This window comes from Eschrichtius robustus, chromosome 21, assembly GCF_028021215.1.
Source record: "Eschrichtius robustus isolate mEscRob2 chromosome 21, mEscRob2.pri, whole genome shotgun sequence".
NCBI lineage: Eukaryota > Metazoa > Chordata > Mammalia > Artiodactyla > Eschrichtiidae > Eschrichtius > Eschrichtius robustus.
Window position 1 is genome coordinate 18,961,718 of NC_090844.1, and position 19,284 is coordinate 18,981,001.

Sequence of the window (19,284 nt, forward strand, 5' to 3'; positions counted from 1 at the left end):
CTATTCGGGGTCTTTTGTGTTTCCATACAAATTGTGAAATTTGTTGTTCTAGTTCTGTGAAAAATGCCAGTGGTAGTTTGATAGGGATTGCATTGAATCTGTAGATTGCTTTGGGTAGTAGAGTCATTTTCACAATGTTGGTTCTTCCAATCCAAGAACATGGTATCTCTCTCCATCTGTTTGTATCATCTTTAATCTCTTTCATCAGTGTCTTATAATTTTCTGCATACAGGTCTTTTGTCTCCTTAGGTCGGTTTATTCCTAGATAATTTATTCTTTTTGTTGCAATGGTAAATGGGAGTGTTTTCTTAATTTCTCTTTCAGATTTTCATCATTGGTGTATAGGAATGCAAGAGATTTCTGTGCATTAATTTTGTATCCTGCTACTTTACCAAATTCATGGATTAGCTCTAGGAGTTTTCTGGTAGCATCTTTAGGATTCTCTATGTATAGTATCATATCATCTGAAAACAGTGGCAGTTTTACTTCTTCTTTTCTGATTTGGATTCCTTTTATTTCTTTTTCTTCTCTGATTGCTGTGGCTAAAACTTCCAAAACTATGTTGAATAATAGTGGTGAGAGTGGGCAACCTTGTCTTGTTCCTGATCTTAGTGGAAATGGTTTCAGTTTTTCACTATTGAGGACGATGTTGTCTGTGGGTTTGTCATATATGCCCTTTATTACTTTGAGGAAAGTTCCCTTTATGCCTACTTTCTGGAGGGTTTTTATCATAAATGGGTATTGAATTTTGGCAAAAGCTTTCTCTGCATCTATTGAGAGGAACATATGGTTTTTCTCCTTCAATTTGTTAATATGGTGTATCACGTTGATTGATTTGCATATATTGAAGAATCCTTGCATTCCTGGGATAAACCCCACTTGATCATAGTGTATGATCCTTTTAATGTGCTGTTGGATTCTGTTTGCTAGTATTTTGTTGAGGATTTTTGCATCTATGTTCATCAGTGATACTGGCCTGTAATTTTATTTCTTTGTGACATCTTTGTCTGGTTTTGTTATCAGAGTGATTGTGGCCTCGTAGAATGAGTTTGGGAGTGTTCCTCCCTCTGCTATGTTTTGGAAGAGTTTGAGAAGGATAGGTGTTAGCTCTTCTCTAAATGTTTGGTAGATTTCACCTGTGAAGCCATCTGGTCCCAGAATTTTGTTTGCTGGAAGACTTTTAATCACAGTTTCAATTTCAGTGCTTGTGATTGGTCTGTTCTTATTTTCTATTTCTTCCTGGTTCAGTCTTGGAAGGTTGTGCATTTCTAAGAATCTGTCCTTTTCTTCCAGGTTGTCCATTTTATTGGCATATAGCTGCTTGTAGTAATCTCTCATGATCCTTTGTATTTCTGCAGTGTCAGTTGTTACTTTTCCTTTTTCATTTCTAATTCTATTGATTTGAGTCTTCTCCCTTTTTTTCTTGGTAAGTCTGGCTAATGGTTTATCAGTTTTGTTTATCTTCTCAAAGAACCAGCTTTTAGTTTTATTGATCTTTGCTGTCATTTCCTTCATTTCTTTTTCATTTATTTCTGATCTTTATGATTTCTTTCCTTCTGCTTACTTTGGGGTTTTTTTGTTCTTTCTCTAATTTCTTTAGGTGTAAGTTTCGGTGGTTTATTTGATATGTTTCTTGTTTCTTAAGGTAGGATTGTATTGCTATAAAGTTCCCTCTTAGAACTGCTTTTGCTGCATCCCATAGGTTTTGGGTCATCGTGTTTTCATTGTCATTTATTTCCAGGTATTTTTTGATTTCCTCTTTGATTTCTTCAGTGATCTCTTGGCTATTAAGTAGTGTGTTATTTAGCCTCCATGTGTTTGTATTTTTTACAGATTTTTTCCTGTAATTGATATCTAGTCTCATAGCGTTGTAGTCAGAAAAGATACTTGATACGATTTCAATTTTCTTAAATTTACCAAGGCTTGATTTGTGACCCAAGATATGATCTATCCTGGAGAATGTTCCATGAGCACTTGAGAAGAATGTGTATTCTGTTGTTTTTGGATGGAATGTCCTATAAATATCAATTAAGTCCATTTTGTTTAATGTATCATTTAAAGCCTGTGTTTCCTTATATATTTTCAGTTTGGATGATCTGTCCATTGGTGAAAGTGGAGTGTTAGAAGTCCCCTACTATGATTGTGTTACTGTCGATTTCCCCTTTTATGGCTGTTAGTATATGCCTTATATATTGAGGTGCTCCTCTGTTGGGCGCATAAATATTTACAATTGTTATATCTTCTTCTTGGATTGATCCCTGGATCATTATGTAGTGTGTATCTTTGTCTGTTGCAATAGTCTTTGTTTCAAAGTCTATTTTGTCTGATATGAGAATTGCTACTCCAGCTTTCTTTTGACTTCCTTTTGCATGGAATATCTTTTTCCATCCCCTCACTTTCAGTCTGTATGTGTCCCTAGGTCTGAAATGGGTCTCTTGTAGACAGCATATATACGGGTCTTGTTTTTGTATCCATTCAGCCAATCTATGTTTCTTGGTTGGAGCATTTAATCCATTTACATTTAAGGTAATTATTGATATGTATGTTCCTGTTACCATTTTCTTAATTGTTTTGTGTAGGTCTCTTCCTTCTCTTGTGTTTCCTGCCTAGAGAATTCCTTTAACATTTATTGTAAAGCTGGATTGGTTGTGCTGAATTCTCTTAGCTTTTGCTTGTCTGTAAAGCTTTTAGTTTCTCCGTCAAATCTGAATGAGATCCTTGCTGGGTAGAGTAATCTTGGTTGTAGGTTCTTCTCCTTCATCACTTTAAATATGTCCTGCCACTCCTTTCTGGCTTGCAGAGTTTCTGCTGAAAGATCAGCTGTTAACCTTATGGAGATTCCCTTGTATGTTATTTGTTGTTTTTCCCTTGCTGCTTTTAATATTTGTTCTTTGTATTTAATTTTTGATAGTTTGATTGATATGTGTCTTGGAGTGTTTCTCCTTGGATTTATCCGGTGTGGGACTCTCTGTGCTTCCTGTGGACTTGATTAACGATTTCCTTTACCATATTAGGGAAGTTTTCAACTATAATCTCTTCAAATATATTCTCAAACCCTCTCTTTTTCTCTTCTTCTTCTGGGACCCCTATAATTCGAATGTTGGTGTGTTTAATGTTGTCCCAGAGGTCTCTGAGACTGTCCTCAATTCTCTTCTTTCTTTTTTCTTTATTCTCATCTGCAGTAGTTATTTCCACTATTTTATCTTCCAGGTCACTTATCCGTTTTTCTTTCTCAGTTATTCTGCTATTGATCCCTTCTAGAGAATCTTTCATTTCATTTATTGTGTTGTTCATCACTGTTTGTTTGCTCTTTAGTTCTTCTAGGTCCTTGTTAAACGTTTCTTGTATTTTCTCCATTCTATTTCCAAGATTTTGGATCATCTTTACTATCATTATTCTGAATTCTTTTTCAGGTAGACTGCATATTTCTTCCTCATTTGTTAGGTCTGGTGGGTTTTTGCCTTGCTCCTTCATCTTCTGTGTGTTTCTCTGTCTTCTCATGTTGCTTAAGTTACTGTGTTTGGGGTCTTCTTTTCGCAGGCTGCAGGTTTGTAGTTTCCGTTGTTTTTGGTGTCTCTCCCCAGTGCCTAAGGTTGGTTCAGTGGGTTGTGTAGGCTTCCTGGTGGAGGGGACTAGTGCCTGTGTTCTGGTGGATGAAGCTGGATCTTGTCTTTCTGGTGGGCACATCCACGTCTGGTGGTGTGTTTTGGGGTGTCTGTGGCCTTATTATGATTTAGGCAGCCTCTATGCTAATGGATGGGGTTGTGTTCCTGTCCTGCTAGTTGTTTGGCATAGGGTGTCCAGCACTGTAGCTTGCTGGTCTTTGAGTGGAACTGGGTCTTGGCGTTCAGATGGAGATCTCTGTATATTTTCCCCGTTTGATATTACGTGGAGCTGGGAGGTCTCTTGTGGACCAGTGTCCTGAAGTTGGCTCTCCCACCTCAGAGGCACAGCCCTGAAGCCTAGCTGGAGCACCAAGAACCTGTCCTCCACACGGCTCAGAATGAAAGGGAGAAAAAAAGGAAGAAAGAAAGAAGAAGATAAACTAAAATAAAATAAAGTAAAATGAAATAAAATAAAGTTATTAAAGTAAAAAATAATTATTAAGAAAAAGAAATTTTAAGTTATTAAAAAAAAAAAAAAAAAAGGACAGACAGTACCTTAGGACAAATGGTAAAAGCAAATCTATATAGGCAAAATCACCCAGAACCGTACACATACACACTCACAAAAAGAGAAAAAGGGGAAAAAATAATATATCTTTGTTCCCAAAGTCCACCTCCTCAATGTGGGATGATTCGTTGTCTATTCAAGTTTTCCACAGATGCAGGTGCATCAAGTTGATTGTGGAGCTTTAATCCGCTGCTCCTTAGGCCTCTGGGAGAGATTTCCCTTTCTCTTCTTTGTTCGCACAACTCCCGGGGTTCAGCTTTGGATTTGGACCTGCCTCTGCGTGTAGGTCGCCTGAGGGCGTCTCTTCTTCGCTCAGACAGGACGGGTTAAAGGAGCAGCTGATTCGGGGGCTCTGGCTCCCTCAGGCTGGGGGGAGGGAGGGGTACGGTTGTGGGGCGAGCCTGCGGCGGCAGAGGCGTCATGACGTTGCACCAGCCTGAGGTGCGCCCTGCGTTCTCCCGGGGATGTTGTCCCCGGATCACGGGACCCTGGCAGTGGCGGGCTGCACAGGCTCCCGGGAGGGGCGGTGTGGAGAGTGACCTGTGCTCGCACACAGGCTTCTCGGTGGCGGCAGCAGCAGCCTTAGCGTCTCATGCCCGTCTCTGGGGCCCGCGCTGATCGCCACGGCTCGCGCCCGTCTCTGGAGCTCGTTTAGGCGGCGCTCTGAATCCCCTCTCCTCGCGCACCAGGAAACAAAGAGGCAAGAAAAAGTCTCTTGCCTGTTTGGCAGCTCCAGACCTTTTCCCTGACTCCCTCCCGGCTAGCCGTGGTGCACTAACCCCTTCAGGATGTGTTCATGCCGCCAACCCCAGTCCTCTCCTTGTGATCCGACCGAAGCCCGAGCCTCAGCTCCCAGCCCCGCCCGCCCCGGCGGGGGAGCAGACAAGCTTCTCGGGCTGGTGAGTGCTGCTTGGCACGGAGCCTCTGTACGGGAATCTCTCCGCTTTGCCCTCCGCACCCCTGTGGCTGCGCTCTCCTCCGTGGCTCCGAAGCTTCCCCCCTCTGCAACCCGCAGTCTCCACCCACGAAGGGGCTTCCTAGTGTGTGGAAACCTTTCCTCCTTCACAGCTCCCTCCCACTGGTGCGGACCCGTCCCCATTCTTTTGTCTCTGTTTTTTCTTTTGCCCTACCCAGGTACGTGGGGAGTTTCTTGCCTTTTGGGAGGTCTGAGGTCTTCTGCCAGCGTTCAGTAGGTGTTCTGTAGGAGTTGTTCCACATGTAGATGTATTTCTGATGTATTTGTGGGGAGGAAGTTGATCTCCGCGTCTTACCCTTCCGCCATTTTGAAGCTCCTCCTCCCTAAAAATCTTGATAAAATGTTTACCACCAAATTATGCTTATAGAAATTAGACCAAAATATATAGAGACAAATCATATTATCTAGGCAGAAAGACCCACTGTCATAAATATATCTCTTCTGAAGTTGATTCAAATATTTGATGATCTTTTCTTAAAATTCCAACAGGGATCTTTGTGGAGCTTGCCAAGTTAATCATGGCTGAATGTGTAGACTAAAGGAAACGCTTATATACTGCAAGTGGCTATGGACTTTGTGCATGTACTTTAAAAATTTAGTGTGGCATTCTCTGGTGGAGTTAAAAATACATGTATACTTTGCATCTACAAAATCCTAGAGAAACTGTTGCCATGTATACCAAGTGACCCTCATCAAGAGTGTTCATTGCAACTTTGTATTTAATAGCAAAAGAAACCCCCTAGAAATAATCCTAATGACTATCGCCAGAAAGATAAGTAAATACCCTGTCTTATAATCATCTAAAATAATAATATACAACGATGAAAATTAAGGTATCAGCCCTTCACTAGTCAGCATGGCTAAATCACAAAAACACAACATGATAGAATACATACAGTATGGTATCATTTATATAAACTCTATAAACCTACAAAACCTAACTCTATATCTTTAATGGACATACATGTGTAGTCAAACTATAGTGAAAAACATGAGAATGAGTAACACTAAATTTAAATGATATTAACACTTTTATGAGAGAAAAAATTTATGAAGGAGTGGCAGAAAGAGGCTTCCAGGTCTTTTTAAGTACTCAGTTGCTTAATCTGGGAAGTAGTTCCATAGGTTTTTACTTTATTATTCTTTATACTTTAAGTATACATTACATATTATTTTTCATGTTTGAAATGTCACATACCAAAAACAGTTTCCAGAAAAAAAAAAAAAGAAAGAAACAGAGTAGTTACATTAGCATTCTTGTTGGTGTGGGAGTAAGATGAAAGGGGTAATACATTTTAATCAGAAGAACCAGGCAAGTTCAGGAAACAGAGGTAGCACAAAACAAGAACTGGGGGGCAAAACTGTTCACCTTATTTTAGGGCATTCCCTCCCCTATTAGCAGAATTATCCCTCACAAAATGAGTACCTTACATTTGAGTCTTTACAAAGTCTCTCACAGAGTAGAACACTCTTAATTCTTTATTTTGAACAACAACAACAAAAAAAACCGTTTGGAGGAAAGATATAATAGTTGAAAATTACCTCAGTCTGTGATACTTTTAAATAGTTATAAAGTTCACCAGAGGAAATCAGCAAGGAAAGGATTGAGGGATAGTCACAACCCTACTGGGAGCATCTACTGGCAACAGCCCCTCCGGACATTATCGGAATGAGTCGTAAGAAAATATTAAAATTCCAAGAGTCATTGACTCTTATTTACAAGCTGAAGGATTTTGAAACTTTAGTTAAAATTTAGACTCTATTTTGATGAAAGAATGTAAAAATGCAAATTTCAGTAACCATTGCAAATTGTTGTTTTATGTATTGCTAAACAAAGGCTTGGAGATTTAAGTGGCATGGTAAATTTAAGTAAATTTAAATTCACTGATGATTCCTTGTTGATCATCTTTGCTGCCTGTAGCTTTATTTCTTTTTTTCAACAAAGAATGAAGAGAAATATCCCTGCCTTTGGTAAAGCTATTTGGGTTTTATGCTTGCAATGTTTTGAAAGAGTAAAACATTGCCTAAAAGAAATTTTTCTTCACTACGACTGGATGGCAGTACATGACGCTTATAAGTAGGCCATAAAAGCTTTGAAATATACATCTTTTAAAAATATATAAAAACTTTAACTTATGTCTGATAATTTTCTCCCAGATTATATCCTTAAACCATGCTTGTATATGTGTTGGGTGACATATGACTTCATTATTGCTATGTAGCTCTGGTTCAGGCCAGCCCTCATGAATTCCAAAGAAGAAGTATTTCTCACTCTAAACCCTCAACTGGTACAAAGGTTTCTGAATCATCAGTAAAGGTTGGTTTTGCATCTTCTTATACCTGAATGTTTCTTTTTAGCTTTCCCCAGATATTCGTGCTTGCCAAGCCTGTTCAGAAAAGTACTTAAGCATTCCTGGACTCTTGGTTGAACAGGGCGAGCCTCATTCCCTGTAATCGGATAAAAAAGATGCTTTCATTTGTTGAACAGCATGATGTAGGATTGTATCAACCATGCTTCTCAGAGAAAGGTGAGTGTGACTGCTACTAAATTAATCTTTCCTTAAAACAAAACTAAATTGTGTTTTCTAGTGGTTAATCATAAAACAGGTAAATTCTACAGTTCAGGGTAAATACCACCTGCTGATAATAGTTATTTCCTTATTCTCAGTTTTTTAATTAATTATATGGTAAAGTGGTTTTAGCAAACTCTTGAAAACTATACCACAAATATTACTTGTAAATTAAATAAATAAGTTTACATTTCAACATTAAAATCCAAAGTTATAAGCACACCACTCTATGTATTGTCTGATAAAATGTGTGTTAGCCATAAATAGGTAGAATTTGGCAAGATATACATTTACATTGAAATATGGTTTCCTTAGATATTAAATTGTAGACGTGATTAAAAAGTGGCAAAAACAAAAAAGTTTAATCAAATTTTATAATATACAGTTTTTATATGAAAAAAGAAGTATTGAATATCTCTAGCTAGAAACAATAGTATTCTGCTTAATAGTCTACTGCTTACGCATGTAAAGTAGATTGCTTAAATTATAGACATTCATATAGAAATAATCATGTTTGGCAAAAGTCCATGACCATTTTCTTGAGATTTACAGAGGAAAAGATGTATGTTTCATGATATAAAGATATATTGTTAAGATAATATTTACTTTATTTCACTTCTTCAAGCGTCATAAAATACTAGTAGTTAATTTTGGAATATTAATATTAAATATTAATATTTAGTTAAATATTAATATTTATAGGACATTTGTCTTTGTTATTATGATATACCCTTGCTAAAATTGTTAAGATATATTTGGCCAACATAATAACTCTCTACAGAATTTTTTCAGAAAGGGGAAAAATTAAAATGGTTCTCAAGACTTGATTATTTAAAAGTACCTGCGTTGTACACTTCAAAATATTTAAAGGAAATAAAAACTTAGAGAAACCTATTTTGAAAGCTAGTATTTAAAATAGAACCTGGAAAATCCAGTGCTTTAGGAAAACAGAGATAAACCCAGAGGGATGCCCTTTATGCCAAGAGGTAAGATTTTCTCCAACTCGGGGCTCTCTGATCCCCTACTGTACATTGTTTGAGTTCCATATGTGCCATATTCTCATCTTTCTACAGAGGAAGAATTATTTTACATTTTCTGTAACTATGATGAAAGATTCCACAAAATAGAGTATGATAAGTGTAGTTCTTCTATCTTTCGTTTTTAATTAAGCTAGTTCTTGTACTTCGTCTTTTTCACTGTTACCAAGCAATGGAGTCCCCATCAACCCAGATCCTCTTCCACTAACAACTGTTAGGGCAGGATAAGAAAATTAACTGTTATATAGTAAGTAGGCACTTGACAAATGTGCACTGAATTAAATAAGAACTTTATTGTCAGGGTCCTCATATCTAAATTTTTTTTGTGCACACTGAGTTTCAATGAAATTTTTTTTTAAACTTTCTTTTCTTGTGATTTTTTGGAGATTCCTTCCATAAAGGTGTTTTTACTGAATATCTGCTCTACCTGTGAATTGCCAGAAACACAGTCAATTTGAATAATATAGAACATAGGAGCATAAAAACAACAAAAGCAAAGAAAAAGAGGATGAAAGAGATTTTTAGTACTTTTATTGCTGGATTTTTTTCCCAGAACTTTTTAGATATTTCTCTTTACCTCACAGTTATTAGAGCATGGCAGGAAGTCTTTTGTTATTATTATTTTCATTTGAATCTGCAGGTGCCTTGATCTTGGAATTTCCAGCCACCAGAACTGTGAGAAAAATTTTCTGTTGTTCGTAAGCTGCTTAGTTTATGGTATCTTGTTAAGTCAGCCTGGAAAGGCTAAGACAGGAGCTTTCCAAAACAAGGGACAAACCGCTCCAGGGATCTAGTTTGATGAGAACATGAAAACTTTTGTTCTCACCACTGAACTCTAAACCTTAGCACATCCTGAGAGGTGTGTGTACCTCTGGCACACACATGTATGTGTTTGTGTGTACGTGGTGTGCACATATGCACGTGATTTTATGAGTGTGCCTCACTGCATCTGCTATCCAAGTCCCTGATGCTGCAGCTCAGCTCAGGGGCCCAGAGCCCCTTTGTGCAACTATCACTATTATTACTGCCGCCAACATGATGCTTGCTCCTTACTCCATCTATCTTGTGTCGAATACCCAATGAGTTAAGTCTGGCACCAGTGTGTCTGATTAGCAAAGTTGGGATCACATACCTTTGTCCTAGAGAGGCTGGAATTAAGTACCAAGAGCGCAAGTTTCCTTCCAACTAAGATTCATAAAGTGGGAATTCCCCGGAGAGGATTGGAGGTCCTGGTTCTCTGCAGTGGATATTGCTTGCTGTCCGTAAAATCTGTTTTCTCCTTTTCTTGTACATGTGACCGAACTACATTTCTTTATTATTTTTCTTTTATATTTCACTGTAACATGCGTCTGAGGTCTTTCTAGTGGCACGCGAGCAGAAATAACACGTGCACCTTGCAGGCTCAGGCTAAAGATAATGGGCAGGGCTTTTCTGACCTATCTTTCCCATTACGGTCAACCAGAAACCAGAGCAACTCAAATTTGACCATATAATGACAGTTTCCTAGGGGACTGCAAAGCCATAAGACAAAAAAGACTCTGTCCTTGAGTTACTGTGTAGAGAACAGCCCCCTGGCAATTGGAACTCCATTTCAGTCTATTACATGGGAGGAGGATAAACTTCCACCCTCTTTAATCCTCTCCTCTATTACAGTGTCCTGTCCTTACCTTGACAGCCTCCAAAACCAATCACTAATAGCTAGTAGAGGGTTCTATGTTTAGCTATATTTATTTCACCTACTGTAAGCCTATGTTATTGGTCAAAAAGAAACCAGTGAACTGCAGTGCGAACTTTAGTTACTATTTTTATTTTGTTTGTTCATTGGAGATTATTCAATTTTAATTTACATTTCAATGTAACCTGTTTCTTGAAAAACTGTTTCTGAAATGCCAAATGTATTTTCAAGTGTACACATTGTGACCTTTCTTTGTAATACACTCATGATTCTTTAAATTATAAGATATTTCTAGCCCGTATTAGTGGTTTGGAAGATATGGTTTTAGATTCCAAACCATTTGACCACCCTACACTCTTGCATGTAGTATTTCTTCAGGCCCAAATATCTTCTCATCGTCCTTGTCTTATTAGCAAATTCTTATTTATCATTGAAAGCCCAGGTCAGATGCAATCTCCCATAAGTTCCCCTATAAGCAGTCTTCTGTATTGTCTCTGTCCTGTCTCTGTATTTGTAATGAACTTCATGAAATGAAATGAACTTCATTACATTATAGTGAAGCCATTAGTGCACTCCTATAACATAGCAGTAAGCACACTTTTCACTTGAGTATTTGACATGAAATAACATGTGTATTAATATTTCTCACAATTCTAGCTGTTACTTAAAGTGCGTGTGATTCTGTTCTACTTCCCCTCCAAAACACAACATAAAACAAAAGCAGATAGCAAAGATTTTTATGTAAAACTACTTGATATCTGGAAAATAAAATTTCAATATTTGACGATCGCATTACAAGCTTCAGTCCTTCCAATCTTCCCAGTATCTCTGTACCACCTGCACTTTGCCTTATCAGTTCTCTCAACTTTAGTATTTATTCTCCCAGTTTATCAATTTCCTCTTACCCTTAGTAACCTGCCTTCTAGTCAAATGAGCTATTCTTTAACCAGCCTATTCCATATTTGTATTCTTCTCCTATACAAATCCAAAAAATTCCTACACAGGGATACATTCTAAAATCTGCATTTTTCATATTTAAAATGGAACAGTTGAGTTCTAATGGGAAAGGGGCATTTCTTAAATGACTTTTCCACCTCGGATTAATAATTCTTATTCTCTACTATCTCAGGAAAATTCTTATTAACATTTAATTATATTTTATTATTTTTTCACTTTTATCATTAAGTGTAGTTGCCACCATCCCCCAAATTTCCTTTACTTTCTCTGAGTAAAAAACATCCTTTTATATCTCATCAGGAAGAAACCTCATTATTCATAATCTCTTAAATTTTTAAGACTTGCCACCTAACCTGATTTCAATACTTTATTTAGATGTAATTGGCATATAATAAGCTGGACATAAACTGTACACTTTGATATGTTTTGAAATATGTATACACCAATGAAACCATATCTACACTCAAGGAAATGGACATATCCATCACCCTAAATTTTCTGTATGCCTGTTTGTAATCTCTCCCTCTCACCTCTCCTGCCCCCTCTCCCTCTTCCCAAACACTGATCTTCTTTCTCTCACTCTAGGTTAATTTATTTTCTAAAATTGTGTTTAAGTGGAATCTTTCATTACACAGTCTTTTTTTCTATAAAAGGCTTCCTGCACTCAGCATAATTATTTTGAGATTCACAAGGACTACATGTCTCAATAGTTCATCTCTTTTTATTGCTGAGATGTATTTAGTCATATTGATATACCACAAGATTTTTATTTATTCAACTGTTGATGGGCATTTGGGTTGTTTTCAATTGGGGGGCTATTAGAAATGAAGCTGTAATGAACATCTGTGTGTCTGTGTAGACCTATGCTTTCATTTATCTTTAGTAGGAGAAATACGGTAGGTATATGTTTAACTTTTTAAGAAACTGCCAAATTGTCTTCCAAGTGCTTGTATCATTTTCTATTTATATTGGTTTTTAGAGTTCCAGTTGCTTGGCATTCTTTCCAACATACAATACAGTCAGTCTTTAATTTTATTTGTTCTACTAGGTGTGATGTGGTCTCTCATTGGGTTTTAACTGCATTGCCATGATCATTAATAATATTGAGCGTCTTTCACCTGGAGCCCTTTTATTTACAATCCATAAATCTGCTGTGGTAAAGTGTTCAAATTTTTTAACACATTTCACTAGGTTTTTTATTTTCTTACTGAATTTAAAGACTTATTTATGTATTCTGGCAGTGATAATAACCCAATTTTATTCTTCTTTTTAAAGTTATTTTGGCTACTCTAGATTCTTTGTATTCCTATATAAATTTTAGAAACATCCTGTTAATTTGTTCAAAGAAACCTGCTCTGAATGTGATTGGATTGGATTGAATCTATAGATCAATTTGGGGAGAACTAATGCCTTAAAATACTGAATGTTTAAATCCATTAGCATGGCATTTGTGATGTACTATTTTGCTAGGTTTGCTGAAACAAAGTGTCATAGACTGGGTAGCTTAAAAAAGAGAAATGTATTGTCCCCCAGTTCTGGCAGCTAGAAGTGCCGAAGTGTTAGCAGGCTTGATTTCTTTTGTGTGTGAGGGAAGGATCTGTTCCAGGCTTCTCTCCTTGGCTCATTGATGGTCATGTTCTCCCTTTGTATCTTCACATCATCTTCCTTCTGTTCCTGTCTCTGTGCCCACATTTCCCCTTTTTATATGGACATCAGCCATATTGGATTAGGGCCCACACTAATGACTTCACTTTAGCTTGATTACTTCTGCAAGAGCCCTATCTCCAAATAAGGTCACATTCTGACATGTGAATTTGGGGGGACACAGTTCAAACCATAACATGTAGTTAGTGGTTAACATAGTGCATAGTATAGCTAGAATATCTTACCAGCATATTAAATATTTGGCTCTCAAAGCATTGGTCAGAACTTGTCACATGATCCTGACTCCAATGAGTGTGGGAAAGTGCAGTCTTACCCTGTGTCAGGAAGGCAGGGAAACAAAGCTATCTGGTGAATAGCACTGATGATCACTTGCTCTTTGATTTGATTTTTAATATTTTTATAGTAAACAAAGAAGGAATTAATAATCAAGGCAAGATACTGGCAATCACATTTTTCTTCTACACGGTAGTCATTTTTCATATACATTAAAATGTTCTATTATTTCTTTTTAGTTTCCTGTGGTTGTAGAAAAAAGTAAGGCTGTGATAACAATAATATTTTGATTATTCTATTCATGGAACTTATATAGTTGGAAAACTGTAGAAGTTTCTATATGTAATCAGATATCTTATTGAAATGTTATGCCACATGAATTCCCATTGATAAAAGGAGAGGAAATCATGGCAAAACTAAATCTTATTAAAGTTTAGAAGGATATTAAGAAAAAGGATGCCTTCTTGAAGAATAGGACGTTCTACATTTATAATTTGCTATTTAATTTCTAATTAAAATAAAGAACTGAATTCTCCATGGCATGACACATTATGTAATACACATGCTAGAAAACACCTTATAAAACCTAACACATGCTGTATGGTAAATGCTCTGTGGAAACTTATGTCTCTTAATAATATTGAGTTTTATTATCTTGTGTGTTTAATATCAAATTTCAGGGCAGAAATTTATTATTGATTTGGCTTTTCTTGTTTTGGCCACTACCATTATATCAGCACATAATTGAGGGACCCAAAGTAATCCTCCTGTATTTTCCTTCCGTTTAATATTGTAAGCCTCAAAATGTCCCTGTTTATGTATTGATATCATCTATCACAACGTTATTTTCTGCAGGTGCACGTGTTCCTTTGTTTGCTGATCTTAGCTTATTGTTACAAAAACAATTATTAAATGTGATTTCTTGTCTACATAAACAACCTTCACTTTCTCAGTTTTTAAAAGTGAGACTCACAATGCTAGGACACTGTCATATATTATGGTCCTTCCCGGAAGATATCTGTAAGCAAATATAAAGGAATGCTCTGGGAAATGAATAAATATTAGAAATGGAGTAAAGGAAATAGGAAATAATTCTCAAAGTGTAAAACACTTAAAAGAAATTTAAAGTCACTCTAAACTTGCTCCTTACTTCAGGCTTAGATTTATAGAAAATTGATTATTGAAAGCCCATTTAATTTTGTAAAATATGTATCTCACATTACATTAATGGAAACCATTCAGTGCTCGTTAGAGTAGGTGGGGAGGGCAATATTTAGTACAAAATTTAGGAAGAGGAGATAATTGTCTTGTTTCCTAACAAATCCAAAAACATAAAAATATATATAGAAATATATATCCCAAAAATATAGAAATATTTTAAATATACAGAAATACATAGATGACATTGATTTAATCTGAGACATATTTAAGTTTATACTGAGATATTTCTGAGATATGTTTAAGTTATGCTCAATAATTATTATAGGTGAAAATGATAAAACTGTAAAGAACATGATCTTGTTCAGCTCATATGCTTGTGCATCTCAGAGTTTATGGTGTCATGTGGTTAGCTCTCTGGTTCATTTTATTCTTAACTCATCTACTAAACAACGCTCACTATGTTGTTTATTCAACTCTAACTTTAGTTATCCATAGAGACACACCCTTGAGAAGTGGAGGAGGGGGAGCAGGGCCAGTGCGACCCTGCAGTTACTCTTGTCTCCGTGCCCTCACTGCCATTGCTGCCAAACTGCGTGGGAATGAAATTCAATGACAGTTGTGGAGGGACTTGGAAATTGCTAGGGAAGTGCAAAGAAATAATGATGCGAGCCCTCAGCGCAAGTGGATAGGAGAAAGTTGCCTTTTGTGTTTCCTTCTATCAAAGTAATTCTGCTATAGATCTACATTCCTCTGGATAAATAGCTTTCTTCCTCCAGTATGGTTGTTTTCCACTTCCTGCCTCTTGCTAGACCACAGTAGAGTTTCAAAAACTGCCTGTAGATGAATGTAGATGGGTGAAAAGTAAAGGAGGTGTTTACATTTATTTGTGAGCCCCTTTCTAAAAGTTACTTTTTAAATATTTAATTTATTTATTTTCTTTATTTTTTTGGCTACGTCGGGTCTTAGTTGGGACATGTGGGATCTTTCGCTGTGGCGCGCCAGGCTCTCTCTAGTTGTGACGTGCGGGTTTTCTCTCTCTAGTTGTGGCGCAGGAGCTCCGTGGCGCGGAGGCTCCAGGGCACATGGGCTCTGCAGTTGCAGCATGTGGGCTCTCTAGTTTTGGTGCGCCAGCTCAGTAGTTGTGGCACGCGGGCTTAGTTGACCTGTGGCATGTGGGATCTTATTTCCCCAACCAGGGATTGAACCCACGTCCCCTGCATTGGAAGGTGGATTCTTTACCACTGGACCACCAGGGAAGTCCCTAAAAGTTACTTTAAGTGGTGCTTGGAAGAGGTTTTCCTTTGGTTCATACTTTAGTTTATTTAGCTTCCTGAATTTTGATTGCTTTATCTATCTATGTATCTTTTATTAGTAACTAGGACTAAATGAAAAAAGAGCAAATTAAAACAAAAACAGTATATACAATCAATGATATTTGAAGACACATTAAAAGTGTCTGAAGTAATAATTAGGATAATAAGGAGAAATCATTTTGTAGATTTGCAATATATTTTATTGGTAAGTAATTGTCATAATATTGACATAAATCATTTGATAAGTATGGAACTTTAGAAATTTTTTAAAAAGACAAAAGACTGAACAACAACAACAAACAAAACCAAAAACCACCGTGATCAGAAAACTACCTGAGAAAAATTCTAAGCAAAATCTGGTGTATGAAGTTGCAGAGACCAAAGGGTTATATTTGTAGTAGAGTTGGATACTGTAACCAAAACTTGCTTGTATTTCCTTATCAGATTATTTAAAAATAACTTAAGTCATAAATCCTGCTGAAAATGCACAGTGAGCTTTAATCTGTTATTCAAATATGACTGGCAAAGTATGTACTTATTAGCATGGTTAATGAACCATAAGACATATTATTCATTGTTTTATTCAAAGATGCTCCTGCTAAAAATCTTATTATCTGTACCTGCAGCTATAACTAAAGGGATGAATGTAAAACTGACGTTGCTTCCTAAATCATGTGAACTAAAAATAAGTCTGCAATTTAAAAAACTAAACCTGTTTGCTACTGCCCTTTTGTTTTGTACAAGAATCACATCATCTCAAATGTTCTGTAAGAGTTTGGTTGCGATGTTCTTAAATTCACCAGTTATTCAGAACTTGTTGATGTGCTTCAGTGGAATTTTGTAGAATACTGCTGTCCCTCAATATTTCATTATACAGTGAACAGCTAACTGATAGCTTCATTTACTCCTAAATTTCACTCTTCATCAGGATTTCTGGGATCTGCTTTTATTAGTATTCCTGACCTACCATTCCTACGTATTCACCACTTTCCAATTCATTTCCTCTGCTGCTAATTGATTTGCATTCCCCATGAAGCAAATTTGACTCTGGGTCTTTGTTCATATTTTATTAACAGATTCCATCCTGAGATAACTATGTATGGGCCTAGCATAGTGACCAGAACACATGGGGTGTACAGTGGTCCTTGTTTGCCTGAGATGGAACCGTTTCCTAGGACATAAGACTTTCAGAAACAAACAAACAAACAAACAACAACAACAACAACAAAAAAAAACAGTAAAACCAGGCAAATTAAGAAGATTTGGTTACTCCAAATATAAGATTTTTTTTCAGTAAAGGTAAAACCCTTTTACCCACATTGTTTTAAATATTTCTTAGTTTAGATGAACAAAAGGCACTACTACTCCCATTCCAGAATTATATGAAAGATTTTTGTTCATGAAATCCTGTAAAGAGGACCCTGATTGCCAATGTCACCTCATGTAACTCACCACGTTGGCCCTGAGCTTTTGTACATAGTGATAAGAGGTTATTCTGAATAATGTTGCATATGGATTTGCCAACCCAGCTAGAGTACGAATACAAAAACAGCTCCATTTTATATTCCAACATTTTAACATATAAGTATCTATAAAATGACATCTATTCCATAACTTAGCTGTGAGGATCAAATGAGGTAAAATGCCTAATAAAGTCAAAAGGCTTTAAACCCAATTATTATGGTTGGGTAATTTATTCAATTTGTCTTTTCTTTTTTTTTTTTTTTTTGCTGTTTTTTTTTTCCCCATTCCATGACTCAAGAATGTTGCCTAGATATTTTGTGCTCACTTGGCCCCTTGTGAGATTACAAAGTTGAAAGAGAAACACCATTTCTGCACATTGGTTTTGGAAGCCATGCTAGAGGGATAGGGTTAGAAAGAGCAGGAGGAGAGAGAAGGCGTGCCATGGATGGGGGCAAGGTCGGCTACAGAATTTGTGAGGCCCAGGGCAAAATAAAAATGCAAGAGCCCTCGTTTGAAAAGGAACAAAAACCCTTCTTCTTTTCTTTTGTGGTCTCTCCCTTAACCAGTCATGGTGTTTTAAAATTTGTTCTTAATGTCACACTCCCTCAGCACGGGAATACTCATGGGGGAACGCAGACCCTCACAGGTAATACCTTGGGCCCCACTTGTGACTAGATTCGTGGGCATGTCATAACTCCAAACCTCCCAATGGCCACGCCCAGGCCCCCACTGGGGGTGGAGGGTGACAGCAGTCACCAGGTAGAGGTGGAACCATCTCCAGCCTAGAAAGGTGGTTAACTAAGCTTTCTGAATTCCAAAATTGTTAGCAATTCTCTTGCTTAAATTTGACTTTAAAGGGTCATGTGATCTTTAACAGTGTAGATATCAATGACAATGTCAGCCTGAACACAGAGGCTCTTTCCCAAATTTTGGGCAATATATGATGATCTCAGATTCTTGCTCAATATTAGGGAGTAGGAATTAACACCATAAAAAAGAGAGCCGTTCACGTCCACTTAATAAATATCACAAAGTCATAAATTTTGATCTGAAATTGACTTCATGCTCTAATCTACAGCTTTCTCAGGTGCCCCTCCCCCTACCCTTTTTGGTAATTATTAATCAGATTTTTCAGAACCTTAAAAGAATATAACCTGAAAGTTTGGGGGTCCTATAACAAAGTGTACTTGAGAATCTCAATGTATATTCAAACTTGGAACTCTAAATTCAGAAAGCGCTCAGACTAAATATTTCTGCATTCAAATATTAAGTTATTAGAGATAAGTACAAAGAGTTATCATTTAATATGAAGAACTGTTTATCCATTAATAGGTGGGTGGTATATATTTAAAAGTTCATCATCTCTATGATTTTCATTAGAATGGAGCCAAGCTGAAACATGTCTTAAATATGGCAAGACTTTTTCTGTTTTAACAAACTCTTGTTGCATAAAAATTAGCTTAAAACTTAGGTTAAGCCGTCTTGGCATTTTACAGGTCAGGAAATCAGAAAGTGCTTTTCTGGGTAGTCCTTTTTTGGAGTCAGTTATACAGTTGCAGTCAGATGTAAATAGTGTGCTGTAAAGAAAGAAGTTCAGGTTAGATGAGTGAATGATGGGAGTCCATGCGGAGAGAGACCCTCACGAGGGGTCGCCTGCTGCAGTGCCCCGTCTATGATTAGTGCATAGTCATTCTGCACCAGGTAAGGATTGGAAGCAAGGACTTCATCTCTTGTGCAACCCTTTTAATTTGTTATTTCCTGAACCCAAATATGTTTTCCACTGTCAGTGGCAAGATGCTTTGACCTTATTCATATGGCTGAAATTCCTTTCTTTTTCGTGGGAGAGGAGATGGGGAGGCATTAGAATGTTTTTCTTAAATGGACTCCCATTTGTTAATTTTAATGTCAGCATCTTGAGATCTCCTATGAATTCTTGCAAAAAAAATTCAGAGATAATCTTAATCTCATTTAGATCTGAGGTTTTTCCCACCAGACGGCTTCCCCAGAACCAACCAATCAC

At 36.9% G+C, this 19,284-nt stretch overlaps 1 protein-coding gene across 1 annotated transcript in view; it reads left to right on the plus strand.

The window, feature by feature from the left end:
- MSR1 (macrophage scavenger receptor 1) overlaps positions 1-19,284 on the plus strand; it is a 369,659-nt gene that overhangs the window by 200,597 nt on the left and 149,778 nt on the right. Inside the window, exon 7 of the mRNA XM_068532055.1 lies at positions 7,508-7,677. Coding sequence (XP_068388156.1) covers positions 7,661-7,677 — 17 coding nt within the window. The 5' untranslated portion in view covers positions 7,508-7,660. The remainder of the gene's footprint in view (positions 1-7,507; positions 7,678-19,284) is intronic.